This window comes from Heptranchias perlo, chromosome 41 (assembly GCF_035084215.1).
Source record: "Heptranchias perlo isolate sHepPer1 chromosome 41, sHepPer1.hap1, whole genome shotgun sequence".
In the NCBI taxonomy this organism is placed as follows: domain Eukaryota; kingdom Metazoa; phylum Chordata; class Chondrichthyes; order Hexanchiformes; family Hexanchidae; genus Heptranchias; species Heptranchias perlo.
The window spans coordinates 1,046,545-1,070,526 of NC_090365.1; the positions used below are offsets into that span (position 1 = coordinate 1,046,545).

Genomic DNA, 23,982 nt, shown 5'->3' on the forward strand with positions numbered 1-23,982 from the left:
GAATCAGACCACTGATAAGCTACAGTGAGAGTTTGCTGGTAGAAGTCACCATAAGCTTACTCAGTGGGTTTACAGTCAGTAACTGAGCCCAGCTCAATCCCCAGTCTGTAGTTATTTAGCTGATCTTAGCCAGGGCAGCAGCAGCACTGAGTTAGGAAGAGGAAAATCATGTTGGGGTTCCTGCTGCTGCTAGCTAGCCAGTGACCCCTGCTGGTAGAGCACGTGTGTGGTCATTGGGTCAGGTCAGGATGAGGCTCAGCTGCGATGATTGCCTATGGTTGAATCACCACCTGTATTTTGCCCTAGAGCTATACAGCTGAAAATACTCTCTCCAATTACATCCAGGCTTGGAGCGACAGAATCTATAATTGTACAGTTTTATTTTACAATTCAAGTGTACACAGCATGCAAATGTTATACTCCAACAACAACCTGCATTTATATAGTGCCTTTAACGTAATAAAACGTTCCAAAGCGCTTCACAGGAGTGATTCAGACAAAATTTGACACCGAGCCACATAAGGAGATGTTAGGACATTTGACCAAGCTTGGTCAAAGAAGTGGGTTTTAAGGAGCGACTTAAAGGAGGAGGGAGAGGTTTAGGGAGGGAATTCCAGAGCTTAAGCCCCAGACAGCTGAAGGCATGGCCACCAATGGTGGGGCAAAGGAAACCGGGAATGGGCAAGAGGCCAGAATTGGAGGAGGGCAGAGATCTCGGAGGGGTACAGGGCTGGAGGAGGTTACAGGGAGGGTCGAAACCATGGAACACTTAACTGCAATACTAGTGACCACGTTCTAGTAGTGCTTTTTCCCACCTTATGATGTATTAATGCTATTACACTAAAAGCCAGTATCATCAACACAGTGAGAAAACTAGACCGATAATCTGGAAAGTAGGAAACCCATCACACAATACACAAAATAATTTTTAAAACAATACAAACATGACAGCAAAATGAGCAGCGAAGAACTCTTGACATGGGCAACACTCGGGGCAGTGAGCCAGTGGAGCTAAACACTTGATAATCTCGGCTACAGCCAAATAAATAAACTGCAACGCACTGCTAGGATCTAGAAATACTGTTTTCCCCACAGCGAAGTGAAATCCTACTGAAAGAAGAGTCAGTCTGGGTGCCTGAGAGGGAAAAATGTCAGCATACTGTTCCACTTGTCACTGGGCATACCAAAGGGCATTGGTACTAGTTTGCCACTGTAAAATTTGTACTACACCAATACACTCTTGTGGTTAATAAAGCGTCTGGTGTGATAAACCATCTTCAGCTGCTTCATCAATGACCTTCCCTCCATCATAAGGTCAGAAATGGGGATGTTCGCTGATGATTGCAGAGTGTTCAGTTCCATTCGCAACTCCTCAGATAATGAAGCAGTCTGAGCCTGCATGCAGCAAGACCTGGACAACATCCAGGCTTGGGCTCATAAGTGGCAAGTAACATTCGTGCCAGATAAGTGCCAGGCAATGACCATCTCCAACAAGAGAGAGAGTAACCACCTCCCCTTGACATTCAACGGCATTACCATCGCCGAATCCCCCACCATCAACATCCTGGGGGTCACCATTGACCAGAAACTTAACTGGACCAGCCATATAAATACTGTGGCTACAAGAGCAGGTCAGAGGCTGGGTATTCTGCGGCGAGTGACTCACCTCCTGACTCCCCAAAGCCTTTCCACCATCTACAAGGCACAAGTCAGGAGTGTGATGAATACTCTCCACTTGCCTGGATGAGTGCAGCTCCAACAACACTCAAGAAGCTCGACACCATCCAAGATAAAGCAGCCCGCTTGATTGGCACCCCATCCACCACCCTAAACATTCACTCCCTTCACCACCGGCACACTTTGGATTCAGTGTGCACCATCCACAGGATGCACTGCAGCAACTCGCCAAGGCTTCTTCAACAGCACCTCCCAAACCCGCGACCTCTACCACCTAGAAGGACAAGAGCAGCAGGTGCATGGGAACAATACCACCTGCACGTTCCCCTCCAAGTCACACACCATCCCGACTTGGAAATATATGGCCGTTCCTTCATCGTCGCTGGGTCAAAATCCTGGAACTCCCTTCCTAACAGCACTGTGGGAGAACCGTCACCACACGGACTGCAGCGGTTCAAGAAGGCGGCTCACCACCACCTTCTCGAGGGCAATTAGGGATGGGCAATAAATGCCGGCCTTGCCAGCGACGCCCACATCCCGTGAACGAATTTTTAAAAAATCCTTAATTCGTCACCTCCAATTGCTCTTGAGTGACAGACCTGTAGCCAAGGTTTTCTCCCACACAAAAAACAAGCTAAATCTCCTGCAAATTCATACTTTCACTTGTGTGTAAAATGAATTGAGTAACAGGACCAACAGCTGCCCTCTTACCACGGTATATGGCATTTTCTGTCCACTTCGAAAGGCGATAAATACCATATTGTTAGACCACATTCGGGCTAAAACTAGTGGTGTTTATTTACAAGCGAGATAATAACAAGTGGAAATGCATAATGAGGCACTAATAGTGCAGTATTTAACTTCATATGTAAACTTTCCAAAACAGTCAAAGGTCCTGAATATTCAGTTCCTTTCAATAACGTTTACACCGATGAATCTGTGAATCATCTTGTAGCAAAGACTTCACGGAACCTGTCCCGTTGGCTGCCTCGCATGGAATGGGCAGAGCATCTAGGGGGAAGTAAAGGTCATAGGAAAATCCCCACCAGTTCTTGAGCAGTTTTCTGCAATTCCATAGGCAGGTTTGTCTGTAGTTCAAATTCCTCAATAGTCAGGCACTTAAGGCATTAACCAATTCTAACATTTAAGTAGATAAAGAACGAACTGTGCCCTTTCAGCTGTTTGGTAGTTTTGTCTGTCCATAGCAATCATCCCTAATGTCTAAGGGACAGTGGCTGTGTTTGCACTTAAAAATGTCCATTGTCCTTTAAAGATTCAATAATGTGTTATCCCACTCCCCTTAGCACAAACTGTAGCCTAGATGACGCATGTCAAACAACCTCTTTGCCTCTTAGAAACTGGAGAGTCTCTGAATATTATTTCGCTACAGGACACCAAGTCAAAGAACCTGTTCTAATGATGCAGCTACCAGAAGCCAATCTTTAAATCACATTATTCTGTCCGTCTAAAGTCATATTTTAAAAAGTACCGAAGTTGCCCCGTTTGACACATGATGGAGTTCTGCTTCCATCGTTCAGGGTATGCAGGACGTAACCTGTAATTGTGCTGCTGGGTGGTTTTCACTGATAAAATGCGCACTGCGTAAAAATTTCACACTTGTTCCATTATACTGCGGTCTTAGCGACAGCCTACAGTAATGTCTCCAACTCACTGAACTCTTTCCTTCTTCCCTTTAATGTCTTCACAGTGTGTGTAATGTTTAACTCATTATGTACTAAACCAGAATTTTAAAAACCAATACCATGGTAAATCTTGGGCAAACTTACTTTATTTTTGGTGTAATTAACAAACGTCACTCTTTAAACAGTGTGGTGCAACATAATCCATACTTCATTAGGCTGCAAGTTTGAGGCATTCATACTGAGCCTGTATAGTGTTCTGATCAGGTCTTACCTGGAGAACTGAGTTTAGTTGTGATTACCAAGACATTCTGAGACTATCCAGGCCTTGGAGGCAGTGCAGAAAAGGTTCAGGGGGCTGATTTATTGTGTTGGCGTCCTGAGTTATGAGAGAGTGGCTAGAAAATCTCCAGGCTTCAGCCTGGAAAGGAGCCTGATGGGTGAAGATTTTATATAGATACACAAGATACTAAACAGAATAGAAAAGGCTGATCTGCAGCATTATTTCTAAATTAAACCACAACTGCAGGACAAGAGGGGAAACTGGTAAAAGACAAATTTCATGACTGATGTCATGAAGCACTTCAAACACAGTGAACTATATGTAGAAAAGACTTCCAGATAGGGTAATGAAGGCAAAAACTCTGGAAATATTGAACAGGCAGTTGGGTGCTATAATGGGAGGACAATAAGTTTCTATAGAAGGGTAAACCAAATGGCCCAAATGGCCTTGCACATCTGCACTAATCTTTGTGAATTAAAATTAACCAAAATGATCCCACTAAAGCAGCTTTCCACTGTGCGGGGAGAAAATGAAACCATCTGCTTCCAGCAGACCGAGCCCAGCGATAAATGTAACCGATCTCCTTTGTTTTCTTATCCTGTGAAGCCGTGAGACCTACAACGCACTCACAAACTGGCTGACAGATGCCCGGACGCTTGCCAGTCCCAATATAGTCATTATTCTCTGCGGGAACAAGAAGGACCTGGATGCAGATCGAGAGGTCACATTCCTGGAGGCGTCACGATTTGCACAAGAAAATGGTAACTGTTCGCCAGTTCGATCACTCCCCAACCAATCTGAAAGTTTGCTAATACGAGGAGATCTTTATTAACCTGTATCGGGCAGTTGGCCTTAACTCTGGCACAGCTATGACCTGTCAACTGGAGGGACCTGTATTTTGTAAGGAGAGGAAAGAATTTTGAGAGAATCAGATTTTGCTTCCTCCAATTTTCTCCCCCCCCCTCTTCTCTCCTAAAGGCACTGACTCATGTTGGGTGCAGTTCCACAGATGGGCCAATTGGAGAGCCCTCTGTTCTCACCCTAATGGCCATTCTTTGTGAATTGAATTGGACATTGCATGTCAGCAGGTTATTTGATCTTAGGGAGCATCGCAGCTGAGCTTGCTCCTATCCTCACTCATTGCCCATAAATGTGCACTTTCCAGCATAGGTCATTGAATGATGATCAGGAGGGAAAACCCTGACTGATATTTTTACGCTTCCTAAAAAAAACCCATTGCAGCTTCTCTGCTGCTAGCCTGGCTGAGATCAGTACAGAACGGGAATGGAACCTGGGAGCTGCCTGGCCTGTACAGCTCAGTGCTGGGAAATTCCATAAGAAATCCCTGATGAGGGAATAAACATGTGACAGAAGCAGCTATTCCAATGAGCCCTGCCTGTGTTTTTACTTTTTACTAACCCAGGGGCACAGGCGTTGATTGTGGTGCCCCAGTTAAGATTAACTAGCTCTCTGTGACATTGAATCTGAGAGCGCCTGGACTCTAAGGCCCTTTACTCACCAGGCCCTGCACCTGCCCACCAATCCATTTTTTTTTCTTGCTGTGATTTGTTTTCCCTCCAAATCCCAGGACCATACACCATCTGGAAGGCACTGCCTGAAAGGGCGGTGGACGCAGGTTCAGTAGTAACTTTCAAAAGGGAATTGGATAAATATTCAAAGGAAAATATTTGCAGGGCTATGGGGAAAGAGCAGGGGGAGTGGGACCAATTGGATAGCTCTCAGAGCTGGCAGAATGGCCTCCTACTGTGCTGTAGGATTCTGTAATCTGTGGCTGAGAACAGAGGCCATCTTGTCCAAACCAGCCACCAGGAGGTAAATGACAACAGGCAAGGACTGATCTATTGCCCTGTGAAGAAGCACCTGGCTTCACCTGTAATCTCCCCAGGAGTGATGTGGCTGAGATCAGTAATGTAGGGGGGAAGGAAGGGGAGTATTTGTGAATTGTAGCATTCCTAGTTTGGGAAATGCGACTCCTTTGGGCAGCGGCAGCGATGGTACCAGGTGTCCCCACAGACTCCCTGGTGAAAGTGTGCGACTGTGAAGGTTTTTGTTGAGAGGCTCACTTGAGGTCTGTTTGGTTTTCCTGGCACAGAGTTGATGTTCCTCGAGACCAGTGCGCTGACTGGAGAAAATGTGGAAGAAGCATTTCTGAAGTGTGCTCGGACCATTTTAAATAAAATCGAATCAGGTAAAAAAAAATAATTGTGCAATGTGGAACGCCATTGACTCTCTTCCCACCTGCTGACAAATTACCTCTCCTTCCCACCCCGCTCCCCTCTCCTGTGCCCTGACAATGCTAAGAAGCAGTCCCAGTAACAGCAGTGGCCCTCAGTTACCTTACCCAAGTGGTCATTCTTCACTTGAGCCCAGATATCATGTGTTGGCATGTTATTCAACCATGGTGAGCATCACAAAGTCTCACCTGATGTCCAGGTGTGCACTATCTGGCAGGGATCAATGGATGTCTGTAATTTATCTAACTCCCCTCCCCCACCCCTGCTGATCCAGATGTTGTATAACAAGATGTTTCAGTTACTTCTCTCTAAGCTGAATTCTTAACCAGAAAGGGGGAGATTTTTTTTTCTCGCTCTTTGGATGAGACTTTCGACCAGGTCTGCCTGCTCAGGTGGATATTAAGGATCCAATGGCACTATTTCAAAGCAGACTAGGGGGTTCTTACCGCCACCTGACCATTCCTCTCTCAAGCCAAAAACAAAACATGTTAACTGGCCATGAATCTCATTGCAGTTGTAGGATCCTGCCGTGTGCAAAATGGATGCCATATTTGTCCACATAAAAGTCACTGTACTTCAAAGTAATTCATGTGAAACAGAGATTCCAATATTTCAGTGCTCTCCTGGCCGAACTCCCATCCTTCACCCTCTGTAAACGAGCTCATCCAAAACTCGGCTGCTCATATCCTAATTTGCACCAAGTCCCGTTCACCCATCACCCCTGTTTTTGCTGACCTACATTGGCTCCCAGTCCGGCAACATCTCGAATTTAAAATTCTCGTGTTCAAATCCCTCTGTGACCTCACTCGTCCCTATCTCTAACATCCTCCAGCCCTGCAACTGTCTGAGATCTCAGCGCTCCTCCAATTCTGACCTCTTGCGCATCCCCGATTTCCTTTGCTCCACCAGTGGCAGCCATGCCTTCAGCTGTGGAATTCCCTCCTTAAACCTCTCCGCCTCTTCACCCCTCATTGCAAATGTTGCACCTTTGTTCAAAAAAGGGTGTAAGGATAAACCCGGTAACTACAGGCCAGTCAGTTTAACTTCTGTGGTGGGGAAACTTTTAGAAACGATAATCCGGGACAAAATTATCAGTCACTTTGGACAAGTGTGGATTAATAAAGGAAAGCCAGCACGGATTTGTTAAAGGCAAATCATGTTTAACTAACTAGATTGAGTTTTTTGATGAGGTGACGGGGTTGATGAGGTGTATACGGACTTTCAAAAGGTGTTTGATAAAGTGCAACATAATAGGCTTGTCAGCAAAGTTGACCCCCATGGAATAAAGGGGGCAGTGGCAGCCTGGATAGGAAATTGGCTAAGTGACAGGAAACAGAATGGTGGTGAATGGTTGTTTTTCGGACTGGAGGGAGGTGTACAGTGGTGTTCCCCAGGGGTTGGTACTAGGACCACTGCTCCTCTTCTTGATATATATTCATGTCTTGGCCTTGGGTGTACAGGGCACAATTTCCAAATTTGCAGATGACACTACACTTCCAAGTTTTGTGAACAGTGAGGAGGATAGTGATAGACTTCAAGAGGATATAGACAGGCTGGTGGAAAGGGCGGACACGTGGCTGATAAAATTTAACCCAGAAAAATGCAAAGTGATACATTTCGGTTGAGAAAGTGGTTTAAAAAAGCATACAGGATCCTGGGCTTTATAAATAGAGACATAGAGTACAAAAGCAAGGAGGTTATGATGAGCCTGTATAAAACACTGGTTCAGTCACAACTGGAGTATTGTGTTCAATTCTGGGCACCGCACTTTAGGAAGGATGTGATGGCCTTAGAGAGGGTGCAGAAAAAATTTACTAGACTGGTTCCAGGGATGAGGGACTTCAGTTACGTGGATAGACTGGAGAAGCTGGGGTTGTTTTGCTTAGAGCAGAGAAGGTTGAGAGGAGATTTGATAGAGGTGTTCAAAATAATGAAGGGTCTAGACAGAGTAGATAGAGAAGCTGTTCCCATTGGCAGAAGGGTCGAGAACTAGAGGACACATTTTAAGTTATTAGCAAAAGAACCAAAGGCGACATGATGAAAACTTTTTTTATACAGCGAGTGGTTATGATCTGGAATACGCTGCCTGAAAGGGTGGCAGAGGCGAATTCAATTGTGGCTTTCAAAAGGGAATTGGATAAGTACTTGAAAGGAAAACATTTGCAGGACTACAGGGAAAGGGCTTGGGAGTGGGACTAGCTGGATTACTCTTGCAGAGAGCCGGCACAGGCTTGACGGATGGAATGATGGTCTCCTGTGCTGTAACCATTCTATGATTCTCTCTTCCTTTTAAGATGCTCCTTAAAAACTACCTCTTTGACCAAGCTTTTGATCACCTGTCCTAATATCTCCTCATGTGGCTCGGTGTCAATTTTTGTCTGATTTACGCTCCTATGAAGCTTCTTGGGACGTTCTACTATGTTAAAGGTGCAAGTTGTTGTTCAGACCAAGTTACCCCATTCATTTACGTAGTCTAATGGGCAGTGTACAGTGAGCACCTCAGACGTCTAATGGGGCAGGTAGTTTTTTTTTTAAATCCTCTCTTTTTAAAAAAAACTTGTAGGTGAGCTAGACCCCGAACGCATGGGCTCAGGAATCCAGTATGGTGATGCCTCATTACGCCAGCTGCGGCAGCCCAGAGGCATGCAGACACCAAACAAACAACAGTGCAACTGCTAGGCACAGTGGCAGGGACTTGACACTGCGGAGCTCAAGAAAAAGAAGGTAAGATCACGGCGTGTTCTGGAGGAGCAGTTCTCTGCACGAGGGACGCAGCGAGAGTGTTAACGGTGGGTTAGACACTCCCTCTGAGAAGCTGGGTTTAAATCCAGTCGCGATGATAGTCTTTTCTGCCTGCTGACTAAGGATCTTGCATGAAGTACACTTGGGGCAGATCTTGTGCCTGGACCAACCGCTGTTGCTTTGGTGGGAATTGCCAATCTCCGAGAAGCTGGTATGGGGAAATATCACAGAACACTCAAAATTACATTGAGTTACATCGAAACTACAGCACAGAAATAGGCCATTAGGCTCAACTGCTCTATGCCGGCGTTTATGCTCCACACGAGCCTCCTCCCTCCCTATTTCATCTCACCCCATCAGCATGTCCTTCTATTCCTTTCTTCCTTATGTGCTTATCTAGTTTCCCCTTAAATGTATCTTTGCTATTCGCCTCAACTACTCCTTGTGGTAGTGAGTTCCACATTCTCATCACTCTCTGGGTAAAGAAGTTTCTCCTGAATTTCCTATTTGATTTATTAGTGACTATATTTATGACCCCTAATTCTGGTCTCCCCCACAGAAGTGGAAACATTTTCTCTACATCTACCCTATCAAACCCTTTCATTATCTTAAAGACCTCTGGTGGTGGTGAATTAAATTCTGGTGAATGGTGGTGATGAATTAAATTCTATTGCACTGAGTCTGCCAACAGAGTATGAGTTAAATAACTCCACTGAAATAAAAATTAAATAGGTGGCATTGTTCTGAAGTTGGGGCTGAGGCACATTCGTGGACAGTGTAGAGGGAACTTTACTCTGTATCTAACCTGTGCTCAACTTGACCTGGGAGTGTTTGATGGAGCAGTGTAGAGGGAACTTTATTCTGAATCTAACCTGTGCTATACCTGATCTGGGAGTGTTTGATGCTTACACTGAGTGAAAATTAAAATCTCATGGTTTTGGGGAATGTTTCCACCTGAAACTCTTTTCTTCCTCTTCAGATGTTGGTGTGTTTCTCCACCATCTTCTGTTTTTATTTGATTTCCCAGCACCACGGGTTTTCTTTATTTTTATTGCCGAGTAGATAAGGAGTGTCCAAATTTAGGCCTGAGAGTGCTGGCAGTTCAGCCCATGAAACCCAGGCAACTCCTTTCCAGTTGTGCTTACATTTCTTAGTTGAAAGTTTGTCCAGTTTGAGTTTTGTGGGCCTGTAGGGTTGGAATGTGTGACACTAGCCAGAGTGTCGGTGAGGGGGCAATGCCACCATGCCCAGTCCTGGCCGGTCACCCACACTTCCCAACAGGGGTCACTATACTAATGGGGGGCACGGGGGAGGTATTTACTCTGACTTTTTTTTTCACCTTTGTAGCCTGAGGGTACAGTAGTTAGTGGTTATGGTACTAGACTAACAACCATGTGAATTCACCATGGCTAGTTGAGAAATTGAATTAAATAAATCTGGTTATTTGTGGGCTGGTAACAGGGAAAAATGACCATGAAAGCTATCAGATTGTTGTAAAAACCCAATGGTTCACGAATGCCCTTCAAAGATTGGAACCTGCCACCCCTACCCAGTCTGGCCTATAGGTGACTCTAGCCCCACACTACATGGTTGATTCTTAATACACTCAGGGCAACTAGGGATGGGCAACAAATACAGCTTTGTTGCCCAAATCCCAAGAACAATCAAATAAAAATACTGAGGCCAATTGTAGCACCCCCTGACCCCTGCCAAGATCAGCTAACTCAGTGCAGACCAAGGATTGACCCTCAGACAGCAGCACACCAGGAAGGTGCAGGTACTGAACCACTGGCAGAGCTCAGTATGTAATGGCAGTGACATCTGAGTTCAGATGAAATTAATATAAACTATTAAACTGTGCTGTCACGGTTCAAGTAACTCTAAGGATTGAGGTGCCTTATGGTGTTTTAGGATTTTTTTTAGTACGTTCAAGGCACTACGTATAAATCTAAAGTTGTTGTTGGCTTACGGTTTTTGACTGACCTACATTACAACAGTGACTACACTTCAAAAGTACTTCATTGGCTGTGAAGCGCTTTAGGACACCGAGGTTGTGAAAGGTGCTATATAAATGCAAGTCTTTTTTTTTATTAAGGGGAGAAGCTATGGGAGGAAGTGGTAAAAATGGACTATCGTTTCATTGTGTGACACACAAAGCTATTAACCGACCCTCTCTTCAAACCACCACACCGAATAAACTAGGAGTAAGGTCCTAACCACTTTATCTAATGACTAATAAATTACTTGCAACGTTGCCCACAGTCAGTTGATAATTTATATAGAATTGCACAAATTATATAGGCTTTAAGGTTTTGACTGTCCTACAACAGTGACTACACTTCAAAAGTATTCTGTTAGCTGTGAAGCGCTTTGGGGCGTCCTGAGGTTGTGAAAGGCACTATATAAATCTTTTTCTTTTTACTTAATGATACGTCTGTTTTTCCTTTTTTCAACAGTGTTGCAAGTCGATCAGTTTGACGGAAACCTTAGGACCAGAGGGTGAAGCACTGGCCTTGGCTGATTTTTCTGGGGGTTGGTGCCTTGCCTTTGTGGTCTACTGACCCAGAGATCCCACCTGTACAATATACTGTGTGTCATCTGCCTGTTTAGTGAGCAATCCTTATAATTCCAATGTTTTATATAACTGTATCCCTTTCTGTTGGCCTTCCTAGCCACATAACTCCACAGGGTGCAAAGAGGAAAAATAATATCCCCTTTTTAAAAAAAAAATGAAACGTTCACACGAGAGGATGTGTGAAATGGATTTGACTCTCATTGGGGCTGTTTAATTTTTATTTCAGTGAAGAGTGATGTTATTTAACTCCTACTGTATTGGCAGACTCAGTGCAATAGACTTTATTCACCACCATTTTTAATACATTTATTGTTCAAAATGGCAAATGTATATAGAACCCCACTTTTCCCATTTACACACATCTTGTTGCGCTTTAGCACTAGAGTATTGATGTAACATTTTATTTAACTTTTTTGCAATTGAGTTCATGTTCAATCAGTCCCAATCCTATCTTTGGTGTTGGTCAACACTTTATTTTTGCATTGGGTGACTGGTCTCCATTTGCTCCCCTTTTGGTCATCAAGGCTATTCCACTATCCTGGTTTTTCTCCTAGTCGTCTGCCCCCTAACGTGCGACACCCCTTGCCCAATTTCAAACCGCCTTTTAATATTCTTTTCCTTGTCTCCTGATATCCTACTTGCACATCTGTTGGCGTGACCGTGCATTCTCTCAGCCTGTAATGAGTCGTACGGCTTATCCTACAATGTTACGGTTTTTTTGTCTTTGCCCCACTCTGTTACCCTCCCCATTGCTCTGTTCCCCATGAGTGTTCGATCAACATCCATTCATAGGAATATAGGAACAGGAATAGGCCATTCAGCCCCACAAACCTGTTCCGCCATTCAGTCAGATCATGACTGACCTGTACCTCAAATCCATTTACCCGCCTTTGCTCCATATCCCCTGATACTCTTATCCAACAAAAACCTATCGATCTTGGTCTTGAAAATTCCAATTAACTCAACACCAGATTTCCACAATCCTTTGCATGAAAAAATGCTTCCAGATTTTATATTTGGAGGCAAATGCTGTTTGGGGAGCCATAGCAGAGCAATCTTGAGGTCCGTCCGTCCCCCCCCCCCCCCCCCCCCAAAATACCTCACAGCAGGATATATTTTACTTCCTGCCTCTTCTGACCTTGATCAGAAACTGAACTTGGGGGGGGGGGGGGAAAGTTAGTTGCCAGCCCACATCCTGTTGTGCTGTGATAAGAGAGTGTAAACCCCACCTGCTGCTCATTACCATCCGGAGTATTGGGGTGAATCTCTTTTCCGTGCCCTTTCATTTCCCTCTTAGGAAGCATTTACTGGCCAAATGCATTGGTGACCCAGTGTAAATATTTAGTGTGTTTTAAAAGATCGCCAGCTGACACCCTGCAACTACTTGTATAATTTGTAGATTCTTACTATCATTGCTGCTTGGAGCATCTGACCAAGTACCCTGAGCCAAGAACTCCACTGGCTGAATAAATCTCATTGCAAGGGTCTGTCTTGCTGGGTCAGTTGTGAGTGTACAAGTAAAGTTGAACATTGTCAGTAAGAAGGTTTTGTTTCCGTCCACCACGTGCATAGCAGCTGCTTCAGGCTGTACAAACCGGCAGGTCTGGCTCCATTTTCTGACCTGCAGTACTACTTCTCTTTTCCCCCCTCTCTCTTTGCCCTCTTCCCCCCCCCCCCCCCCCCACCCCTCCTAAAACCCCTGAACGTCAGAAGAACAAAGAATTGACGTACTTTAATTTCCTTATAGACTCTGAGACTGTCAAACCGTTCCTCAAAAACTAATCCTTGTTCTGGACTGAGCATCAGGCTCATGTCTTAAAGGAAGTTGTGTAACAGGTGCTGCCTTCTTGCCATGGTAATATGTTAAATTAATCCCTGTGTTATATTAGGCCCTGTGCACCCACCAATTGTGATCATGCACCTCTAAACCAATTGGATTCTTTTCTGCAGAGTTTCTTCTAATTGTATATACGCCTGTCAACGAAATGCTGGCCCATCTCGAATCCTCTGGCATTCATTTATCGAAACATTTCACGGTGGGGGTTACATACTCTACCACATCTGCAGCAGGGTCTGATGAACGAGGGCTGCGGGGTTCTAAGGCAGCAGCTTTTAATACGCCTACTGTTCCAGTAGGTAAATTCATTGGGCTTCTGAGTTTATACAGACCCAAGAACCTGCTGAGTTAGCTGATCGCAGCTGGGATATGGGGACACTCTATTTGGCTTCGGTGTCACTGGGCAAAGGAGGGGAATATCAGCCAGGGCTCCTGTACCTGATCGCTATCTGGCGTGTGCTACTGTGTGTGAACGGCAGGTTTGGGCAAAATTGCGCTAAGCTGTGGAATAGCCCAGTGGCATCCACTGTCTTGGCTCACACAGGAAGAATGATCACTTGCTGACATACCGTGGCTGTGGAACTGTACCCCAGCAAGTGTTACCACCGTCCCGGGGTGGGGGGGAAGTGTACTTACTGCACGTTTGTGTGCCCGTTATTTACACATTTATGTATTGGTGATGGTTTGCAAAATGTTTGCACTCGAGGTATCCTGGGTCTTGTGACGCTTTCTAACCCTGCCATAGTAAATCAGTTGCTAAACACAACTGTGCAGAAAATCTATTCCTCCGTGAATAGGCAACTTTGACTGTTGATCTGTTTTGCGGCACTTCTCAGGTGCAGTCCTGCCTCGTCGTTTAGTCTGTTGCAAACTCTTTCCCAGTAGAGCAGTACCTCGAATGCTAGAGGTTGGTCGTTATATCAAGTTTGAGCTAATGCAAGCGAAAAGTGGCAAGGTTTGTCATGAAATATGCAGAAATCTTAGAGCTGAACTACTCTATCCAATATATAATATACAAAAGTGTTTTACAGCTTTAATGGTATGTGCATGTTTTAAAAGACTTCAACCTAATCCAACCGAACTTAACTGACCTCAGCTCGACCTGACCGAGTTCAGCCGGCCCTGAACTGGCTCACCTCAACCTGACTCGATCCACTCGAGCTCAGCTCAGCTCAACTAACCTGACCCACCCGAGCCCACCATGCTTCCTTTGGCAAACTCCGGTAATTAAAGCCCAACTGTGTTTTCTACAGTGAAAGGGAAAAATAAGGGATGGATACATTATATATAATCATACCATGCCATCACATCCTACAAAAACTCTTAACTCCTGTCCATTGCTTTGTCACAGATTCCCCTTGGAGTAGAACTCATTGCTTTGTTGTTTTGCTGGGTCTGAAGAAGGACATTTGGTAATTAGATGGTTAAAGACAGTAACCCCATGCTAAAGGTTTATTTGTGGATGACTGGTGAGGATATTATTGGGCAATGAATCTGATTCTCCTCAAATGCACACTTTATAGTAATACAGGGTGTGTTTTATAAACAGGAGTTTTATCACTGTAAAGTAGGATATTATTTCTCAGTAAAACCCTATCTTCCAGTCACGAGCCCCCATTGTAACCTGACTCAATTGGCATTAGCCTGTAATGTGTACCCCTTCCCTGTGTAACCCCACAACAGAAGCTGGCCTTTATAATGGAGCAGTTAGAAAATATTTGCATCAGCAACAGATATAGACTCTCCAGGGATAAACCTCCTAGCAGGAAGGCAAGTAAGGCAGATGTATATAGTAAAGATTTGAGAGTGCGTTCAGTGCTAAAACACGCCTGGGGTTGGGATAATGATTAAACCACACCGTTCAGTGCTGGCGGTTTATGATGTCGCTTGACCTCGAGTATGTTGCAGGATGGTTCACGTGTTCCCTACAAGATGCCCAGATCTCTGTGAGATTTGTCGTGCCATCTGTTGGAACCTCGAACAGTGGCGCTCATAATGTGGCCTTCCACCATGTCCTTTGACGTGCTTCTCCATGTGTGCCGTGGCCTCCGTTCATGGTGTCTGAGTTGTTGACCGTCATACAGTGTCACTCCCTCCCCATTTCTTGCTCTCTCGCAACAGAAGGCAAGGGAATTCTGTGCCAGCTTCCTTCCAGCAAGAGTTTTATTAGAGTAAATAGTGTTACTATAGTTCTGTAGCTTCATTTTCTCTTTCTGTAACTGTGGGGAAGTGCCTTGCCATGAAGCAATGGTTGACAGGGCAACGATTGAAATCAGAGGCTCGCCGTGTAGGAATGACGGCCTACCCTCACTCCAAGTTTTCCTGAGATTGGCCATCAAGCAAGACACCAGTTGGGGATTGTGACTGTCACAGAAAGTTGGCAACACTGCTGTAGAATTTTGGTGAGAGTGGATGCTTGGCCTTTCTCACAGCTGCAGGCGTTTAGTTTTCTCGAGAGTTGATTCCTGTGCTGCTGTTTGACAGGATTTAGTAGCTGTTACTTTTTTACTATTTTATTGATGTAAATTTGAGGAGGCTTTCTGACCGCTCACCAAATCATCTGCTGACTAATTGAGGCTGTCAGCTTTTCCCCGTCACGGGCCTTGAAATTTTACCATGAGGTAGCGATATGCGCATTGCTTAACACGTTGGTATGAAATTCTTTCCATGTATTTCAAGGCACGCGGTAACTCGTTTAAACTCAGTGCCTGAGTATAGGTCCCTTTAACACAGTGCTGCTCCCATTAACCACGGCCCCTTTAAGCAGCATTTGGCATATCAGCCACAACCAAAAAGATGCAGTGAATTCTGTCGCATTATTTTTTTGTTACACTCGCTCCTCTTCACATCACTTTCCACACGCTCGCAGGTCTTGAATAGAAATGCAGCTGAACTCTTAAAGTCACACTCCAAATACATCCCTCACTTGTGTGCTTGATGGGGGGGGGGGAAGTGGGATTAAAATTGAGTCTTTGGTTGGCCAACAATAAAACAGATGAGTTTCCCTTTAACCCAAGAAACACTTGCTTAGAATATTATGCATCCCACTGTTTGGTTCAATTGACTGTGATGTTCAGTTTTGTAACAGACAGTCTGGCTATTCTAATACACTTTTTTTTAAACTTTGTGTCTAACAAACATACAATTTGTACAGTGATTTTTAAAAAAAAACTATAACCTTTTTTCTCCTCGATTAATAATTGATGAGTATTCCCCAGGTTTGTACTCAGTTTTGCAAAGTGCAGTAGTGCCAGAATGTTGAGAATATCACTGAATTAAATACACCCCCCCCCCCCCCCCACAGCTTGGCTCTGCCAGGTCAATAGAATCTCCACATCGTGGGGTAAGGGGGAGGAGATGGAGAGGAGAAACTACATTTTGAAAAATAAGTTTAGCCAATGCCCAGTTCAGTCATTTTGTCGAAGATGATGACACCAGAAGGCCCCCACCCCCGATTTTTGTTGTGTATTTGCACTGCACCTGTAGCGTGTCACTGGATTTACGGGTCTTGCTGATCGGCTGAGCCCTTGCAAACCTTCAGGAAATGTTAAACTTTGTTGCACTTGGAATAGATGCTTGATGCAGTGAGAGCCACTTATGGTGGGTTTATCAGTGCGTGCCTGATTTGTCCAAGCCACAAGTCCAGATGTGTTGGTCATCTGCAGCTGAAATATTTTGTCCCAGTGCAATGGGATAAACTTGTGGCGATGTTGAGATTCCTTGCTGGGGAAGAAAGGCGGGGGAGTGTTATGGGGAGCACGAGTTGCGTTTCTTCCAGACAAATTAATAATTGAAGAACACTTACCCGTGTGTTTACATTTTGAGTTTGCGCAAACGTAACTTGCCCGGGTTACCTTGATTGCCCAGACACACCACTAGCTGCGCAATCTGTCATGTGGTCTCTGGCCCTGTAATCAATCTTGTTCTTGTGGCGATCTGGTGCGCATGTAGACTGGTCCCCTGTTGTACCATACATACCGGTGTTAAGAGGTTCCACCTTTGTGCTTGATGGTCGTGTAAACCCCTTACACAATGCAGAAATATAGATTGCATCGAAAGGCATCCTTGAGTCGTACTTGGCCCGACCAAAATAACACAGTGGCCTGACTATTCCCCAATCCCAAAGGTTTGCCAGTACCTTTTCCTGAACTCACGGTGCCTCTTTGATCAGGAGAAGGTCACATTTATTTATTTTGCGCACTCTTCTTTTAATTTGAAAAAAATTTTTTTTGAATTAAGAGTTGCCCAGGTGGCTCAGTGAGTGAATATGCTTTCATACCAGTTTGGCACCTGATACAGAGCAGGTTTGACCTCCACTCTGCATTATCAGGTCTCATCGACAAGGCAAGGGTGCTAGCATTGGTCTTGGCACTGCAAAGTGTGTGGATGTCAGATTGTGTTTTTAAAAAAACAGGACCGGACTCTGCTGTGATGTCCCCCATGGTTGAATAACCTGCTGACTCCATACGTTCGCACATGAAAAGTGGCCACTTCGATGAGGCAGCAGAACCCTCCAGCTGGAGTCCCCACCTGCAGTGCAGGAGAAAGTTACGTATGGGGCAGGAAGGAGAGGCGTCCCAGACCTGTCCTGTATTCCCACAAAAGTCATACATCATCCGAGCAGTGCAATTGCTCAAACTGGCTCTCCCTTCCCTGGTGCCGACTACCAGTGCCCCACTTTGTGTTACATCAGTCTTGAGTACCACGGCATGCCCACATGCAGTAAGCGTCTGCGAATGGGATCCAGTGCCCCAGTTCACTCTCGCTAAGTGTGAAATTCCGTTAAACTACAAATTGCACCTGTTCTAATTAAACTACAGCACTTGCTGAATTCCCAGCGAGCTTGCTGATTACAGCGTTTTAAAAAAGTATATATATGTGATTTGATTCCGAATGAATGAGATGGTTATTGCATCACTACTGAAGGACAGTATGTATATTTGGAGCCTAGTCTATACTCATGTAAATAGGTTTGGTTTTTGATTCTGCCTCTTGTGTTTTATGCTGTTTTTTGTCAGTTATTTATTCCTGTGTATATTGTAAGTTTTGCTGTGATTATAACCGTCCTCTTAAAAAGCACCTCAAGTGTCTGCGCCCCATTAAAGGTAATGGATGTGAAACCGAGGATAAGGGAGCTGTGAATCTAACTCGGTATCGGAGCATTTAAAGCTGTTGCTTTGCTGGCAGTTTTAACACTTGTCAGCTTAGTTGCTGGATATGAGACACAGACACTGTAAAAGCCCTCTGTCTTGTCCAGGTGTAATTATGGGTACCTTTGTGTCTTGTGTTTTGGTACCATCTTTCATTTGGGTAGGACCAACTCCCCACCGTCTCCCTCGGGTAGAAGCCTTAGCGATTGTCACTTCCTCCCCTGCCACTCTATGCAGCATATGCAACTGGCTAACGTAGGTTGAGGGGGCTCTGCCTTCTTTCTCCCTTCCCCTGACGAGGAGATATGTGAGCCAGCAGCAGCCAAGGACTCTAACCATACATTTGGAGCACAGCGGTACTTGTAATGCAGCCCGGAGGCTCCTTGCATCCCATCTCCTGTGGTTCACAGCAGATGCTCAAACTCCATTCACGGCCTTCCCTGGTGGGAAGTTGACTGAACTGGAATTCAGTTCTATTCTCTCTTCTCCTCTTGCAGCCTCCTAATAGCATTCCCTCGCTGGGCAGCAAGAAGAGGAGATAGACTAGTTTGCATACAGCAAGTAAAAGGGCTTCATCAAATAGCCCAACAAGGTTTCTTATAGGAAGTGCTCACCCTCGCCATTGCCCATTTGGTGAGCTTTTGATTTCAGGCACTGGGGTAGCCCTGTGCTCCACTGTTCTATGTGGCAGAGCCCCGAGAGTGGGTCCTGGGCAAGGATGTCCCGGCCCTAAGCATAAACTTCAAACTGTTGCAGTCGGAGTGCGTCATTTCTGGGAATGGAGGGCAGTGAAGGGAAAGGAGAAACAATTTTTTTAAAATGCTGCTTGTACCAGGCTTTAAGGCACATCTGTCAGCTTCAGCTATCCCCAATAAAGCTTATTGTTCACCCCACACTTCCCCGATTTGACTTCCTGCTGATTGTAGACATTAGAGAAATGAGAGCAAATCTTTTGCAGTTAAAAATTGGCTGGGATGGAAAGGCAAGAATGATGTACCTAAAATCAGGGTTTTGAGCAAATGTTACCCCTTTCTCACTGGTTCAGAGCTCCTCTTACATCAGCGTGTTCCAGACGGGCATGGGAAGAGGCAATAACAGGAGCCTTTGGCAGTTGGAGCAGCTGAGCCCATCCCCTTTGATAGTCAAAAGACAGCCTGAGAGTATGAGTGGGCTATAAGACACCCCTCTGTGTATGTATAGCAATAGTTTATAAACTTTCCTTTTTGGGGGAATGCCCTGCAAATAACTTCTGAAACAGTGTTACTGCTTAAAGAAAAACTGTGTTAAACACTAACACAAACCTTTTAATTAGCAAACAGCAGAAGAAACCACAAACATGTTGAGAAATAGAAAAATACTGAATTCTGATGACTTGAGACCTTTAGGATTTCCTTGCAGAGACCCCAGATTGTACAGTAGCAAGTGACTCACGGGCCATACTCTTCAGAATATGGAATTTAGGAGGGAGGGCTTGTTGGGAACAACTGGCGGATACAGAAGGGGCAAGGATGGCAGTAGAATTGTCTTTACCCTACGTGGACGCCACTGAAAGAGCTGCCTTAAACACTCTTGTACAATGCATCTGACAGAGATGCAATAGGCTCAACTCCCCCACTGCCCCAAAGGGTGGGTATCTCTCTTCACCCCCTCTCCCTCCCAAACTTCATATCATGATTGCACTTGATACTCGCAGCTCTATTTGGTAGAGCCCCAGGATTTGTGCACCCTGTACTGGGTTTGATTCCTCTGCCATTGCATAGGAATGATGGAGCCCCATGTCTCTCACGCTCATACCTGTACCAAAAGACCTGTTCTATTTGTGATGTTTGGGCCACTGCCCTTTGTTTAAAGTACAAAAGCGCCATTTACTATTGTAATGTGAGACTGCCCCTGTACTCCAAAACGGCATCAATATTCTGCAGCAGTACATATCTCCCTTTATAGCACCGGAATCATCTGCTGCTCTGCTTCCCTTGGTTTGTTTGTGTTAAATTGTCGTTTAGATGATGCAGTTTCCCCACTCATCGCTGGCCCCTTGGCTCCTGTTGGAAAGTGCATGAGTACGGACATCGGGAGAGGACAGGATCGGGCTTGGCTGCGATACCCACCTTGGCCAAATAGCCTGCCAAAGCTTGCTTGTCTCGGTTCACACAGGGAGAATGCCTATTGGAGCCAAGTGCCGGAGAGTGCTTGGCACCCATCAAACTCTACCTGAAAAAAAGCCAGTGGATGGGAAGAAATGGGGGCAAAGGGCTCGTTGCAGCAGATGTTTTATGGTGAACTTCTGCTCTGGGATGTGTGGGAATGGGGTGGCTGAGCACTAACAATCCTGCTCTCTGATCCCACAGCAGGGCAACTTTAGGTCAGTCAGTACTGGACATGGATATTGAGATCTGGCTGATTGTAAGAAGCTCTCTTTGCCCATTAGGGTCCCATTCATTGGCTGGAGACCAGTTTTCTGAATGTTTGCAATCAGATGGGGACAGGGCTTCTGTCTGATGGAAAAATTTTCAATTAAAAGTTCCCCTCGAATGACGCACGAGGCCAGGCATCTTCCCCCTCCACCCAGGGGCTCGGGGATTGACGGGCACGGTTCCCCCTCCTCTCCTTCGTATATTCGGCACTGCCACTGGACAAGGGCAGAAGGCCACAGCTCCCATCAGTGACACTCCCTGGAGGTACATGTGCCATTTTTTACTGCATTCACCCAGTAGATCGGATCTGTAGTATAACGTGGGGGCAAACCTTGCTGGCAATTTGCCCTGTTTATACTGCAGGGCGGATTTGGCACAATGATGGCAACAGTTGTGCATGGGTAAGTTTTCCGGGTCGAAGGTCACATCGGCGCCTGCAAGCTTCCATCTGCAAAGATGCTCAAACCCCCCCCCCCCCCCCCCCCTTACAGTGGGTAGATCCTCTGCACAATAAAAAGGATACTTGCACCACAAGGAAGTGCCATCCATGGGAGATGAATCCTTCTGTCCCCGTCAGTGGCATTCTCAAGGGTCGGGTGGCAGTTTACATTCGACCCTGGGTGAGGGTCGCCGGCTTTGGTCGTATTCCTGGAGGTTTGATCACGTGAGCTGCCTCCAACTGCCCCGCCCAGTAAAACAGCTCCACTCCCCACCCCCTCCACCCCATCTCCAATAAATTTATAACTAACAAGCAAAAGTATTCAAAAGAAAATGGAACAAAAGCACTTTTTAAATGCCCCTATGCGAGTGTTGCCCGCATCAGTGTCCAGGAGATTAATCTTCAATTTCTGTAGACTCCAGGGCAATCCTGGAGAGTTGGCAACCCTAACCTGGCGGGGAGGGCAGAGGGGGGAGCCAGTGAATGAAACTAACTGGCAGGTGTCTGGGGCTGAACGCCAGCTTGTTCATGTTGCAAGGCTGTGATGTAAACGGGGTTGAGCTTCAGATGTCTCCCCTTATAAGCTGCCCAAGTTCAGTTGAATGTGCATTTAACATGATTCAAGTACATGTCTCCCTTTTTAAAAAAAAACACAATTCTTAAGCTTATTTTGTGCTAAATCTTTTTCTCGCCATTAGCATAATTTATTGAAATTGGAAGGGAGGGCGGGGCCTTGGAAACGTCAATTGAAATCACAGGTAGGTCAATAAATGCTTCTCGCTGTTAATATACGAATCTTGGAAGGATAACGGTGGAATTACATACAAGCAAATTGCAGTAGCCTCTTGGTGTGACCTGATGTTCAATATAATTCAGTGTGTTCTGTGCCTCTCAGTAAATAGTGTGCGAGGAGTGTTTATGTACAGAGACTGCACTATAAAACTTTTTGAACAGCACTGGACTGTGATTCGGGGGAAAGAGTAAATCTGCAATAATTCCTTGTGTTAAATGGTTTGAGTTTTATTTTTTGCTTATACATGCATTCATACATGATTTGCGACTGTTTCTAACAGCACGTTGCCTCGGATGTACCAGATTCCTGTAACAAAGTCATTGATTTCATTAAAACATAACGATGAACACCTTAAATTGCACCCGCTCTCTGGTCTTTGTGCCTCCTGTTTGTGGGTGGCGGGTGATGACAGGATTTGGTTTGGCACTGGTGATGCCTTCCATGGTTCAATATGCTGCTGACAGCAACTTGCATTTAATGAAGTAAAACATCCAAAGGCGCTTCACAGGAGTGTAATCAAAGAAAATTTAACGCAGTGCCGGATAAGGAGATATTAGGACAAGTGACCAAACGCTTGGTCAAAGAGGTAGGTTTTAAAGAGCGTCTTAAAAGACAAAGAGGTTTTGGCAGCTGAAGGCACGGCCGCCAATGGTGGAGCGAAGAAAATCGGGGATGCGCAAGAGGCCAGAATTGGAGGAGCGCAGAGATCTCGGAGGGTTGTAGGGCTGGAGGAGGTTACAGAGATAGGGAGAGGCGAGGGCCATGGAGGGATTTGAACACGGGGATGAGAATTTTAAAATCAAGGCATTGCTGGACCGGGAGCCAATGTAGGTCAGCGAGCACAGGAGTGATGGACGTATGGGACTTGGTGCGAGTTAGGATACGGGCAGCAGAGTTTTGGATGACAGTCACGGTTCAGACTCTTAATTGAAGAATGGCCACTCGGGTGTACCAGAGGGCTGCTTGCTCCAGTTCCAGTTTGAGGCAGTCAGCTCCTTCATTTCACTCCAGTGCAATTTTATTCCCCCTTTAAGAACATTAATGTAGCTCTTTTCATGTCTTCAGGATGTCCCAAAGTGCTTCACAGCCAATTTGCAGCAAAGGAAATGAATGACCGATTGATCCTGTTTTCGCTGGTGTTGATTGGGGGGAATATGTTGGCCAGGAAACTTGGAGAACTTCCTGCTGCCTTGAATAGTGGCAGCACCTTTAACATCTACCTGAACAGGCAGAGGGGGGCTCAGTCTGATGCCCGTCTGAAGGACAGCACCTCCCATAATGCAGTGAGTCTGAAGGTTGTGGGTTCAAGCCCCACTCCAGAGACTTGAGCCCATAATCCAGGCTGACACTTCCAGTACTGAGGGAGTGCTGCACTGTCGGAGGTGCCGTCTTTTGGATGAGATGTTAAACCGAGGCCCCGTCTGCCCCCTCAGGTGGATATAAAAGATCCCATGGCACTATTTCGAAGAAGAGCAGGGGAGTTCTCCCCGGTGTCCTGGCCAATATTTATCCCTCAATCAACATCACTAAAACAGTTTATCTGGTCATTATCACATTGCTGTTTGTGGGATCTTGCTGTGCGCAAATTGGCTGCTGCGTTTCCTACATTACAACAGTGACTACACTTCAAAAGTACTTAATTGGCTGTAAAGTGTTTGGGGTGTCTCGAGGTCATGAAAGGCACTATATAAATGCAAGTTCTTTCGTTCACTCCCCGAGTACTGCCCTGAAGTGTCAGCCCAGGTTATATACTGTGGTGGGGCTTTTACCCAATCTTCTGACTCAAAGGTGAGAGGGAGTGGGCGCAGGGAGTGGCTCCAGCCATCGTGAGATGTGGGACAGGCTTGATGGACCAGCTGTTCCATTGCTGCTTGTTAATTTGGTCTGTTCGTACCTCTGATAGTACGTGGAGGAGCTCTGAATAAGAGCTCACCTGCTCAACACAACATTTGATGGAGAACTGGCTGTAATTCTACTTTATATCCTAGAGATGGTGGTAAAACGTCAAGGATCCATTGGAGGGTTTGGTAAGAGACGAAAGATTAAATATTAATAATAATAATAATACACCGCCCCGTCAAACCCCCCCACACACACTGTCCCATCAATCACACCCAGGGCAGGTACAGCACGGGTTAGATACAGAGTAAAGCTCCCTCTACATGGCTCCAATAGAA

General features: G+C 45.5%; 1 protein-coding gene across 1 annotated transcript in view; it reads left to right on the forward strand.

The window, feature by feature from the left end:
• The window catches only part of rab4b (RAB4B, member RAS oncogene family), a 43,764-nt gene extending 21,603 nt beyond the window's left edge, over positions 1-22,161 (forward strand). The window contains exons 5-8 of the mRNA XM_067974830.1: positions 4,207-4,361; positions 5,714-5,809; positions 8,419-8,579; positions 11,054-22,161. Of these exons, the coding sequence (XP_067830931.1) occupies positions 4,207-4,361; positions 5,714-5,809; positions 8,419-8,534 (367 nt within the window). The 3' untranslated portion in view covers positions 8,535-8,579; positions 11,054-22,161. The remainder of the gene's footprint in view (positions 1-4,206; positions 4,362-5,713; positions 5,810-8,418; positions 8,580-11,053) is intronic.
• The last annotated feature ends 1,821 nt before the right edge of the window (positions 22,162-23,982 follow it).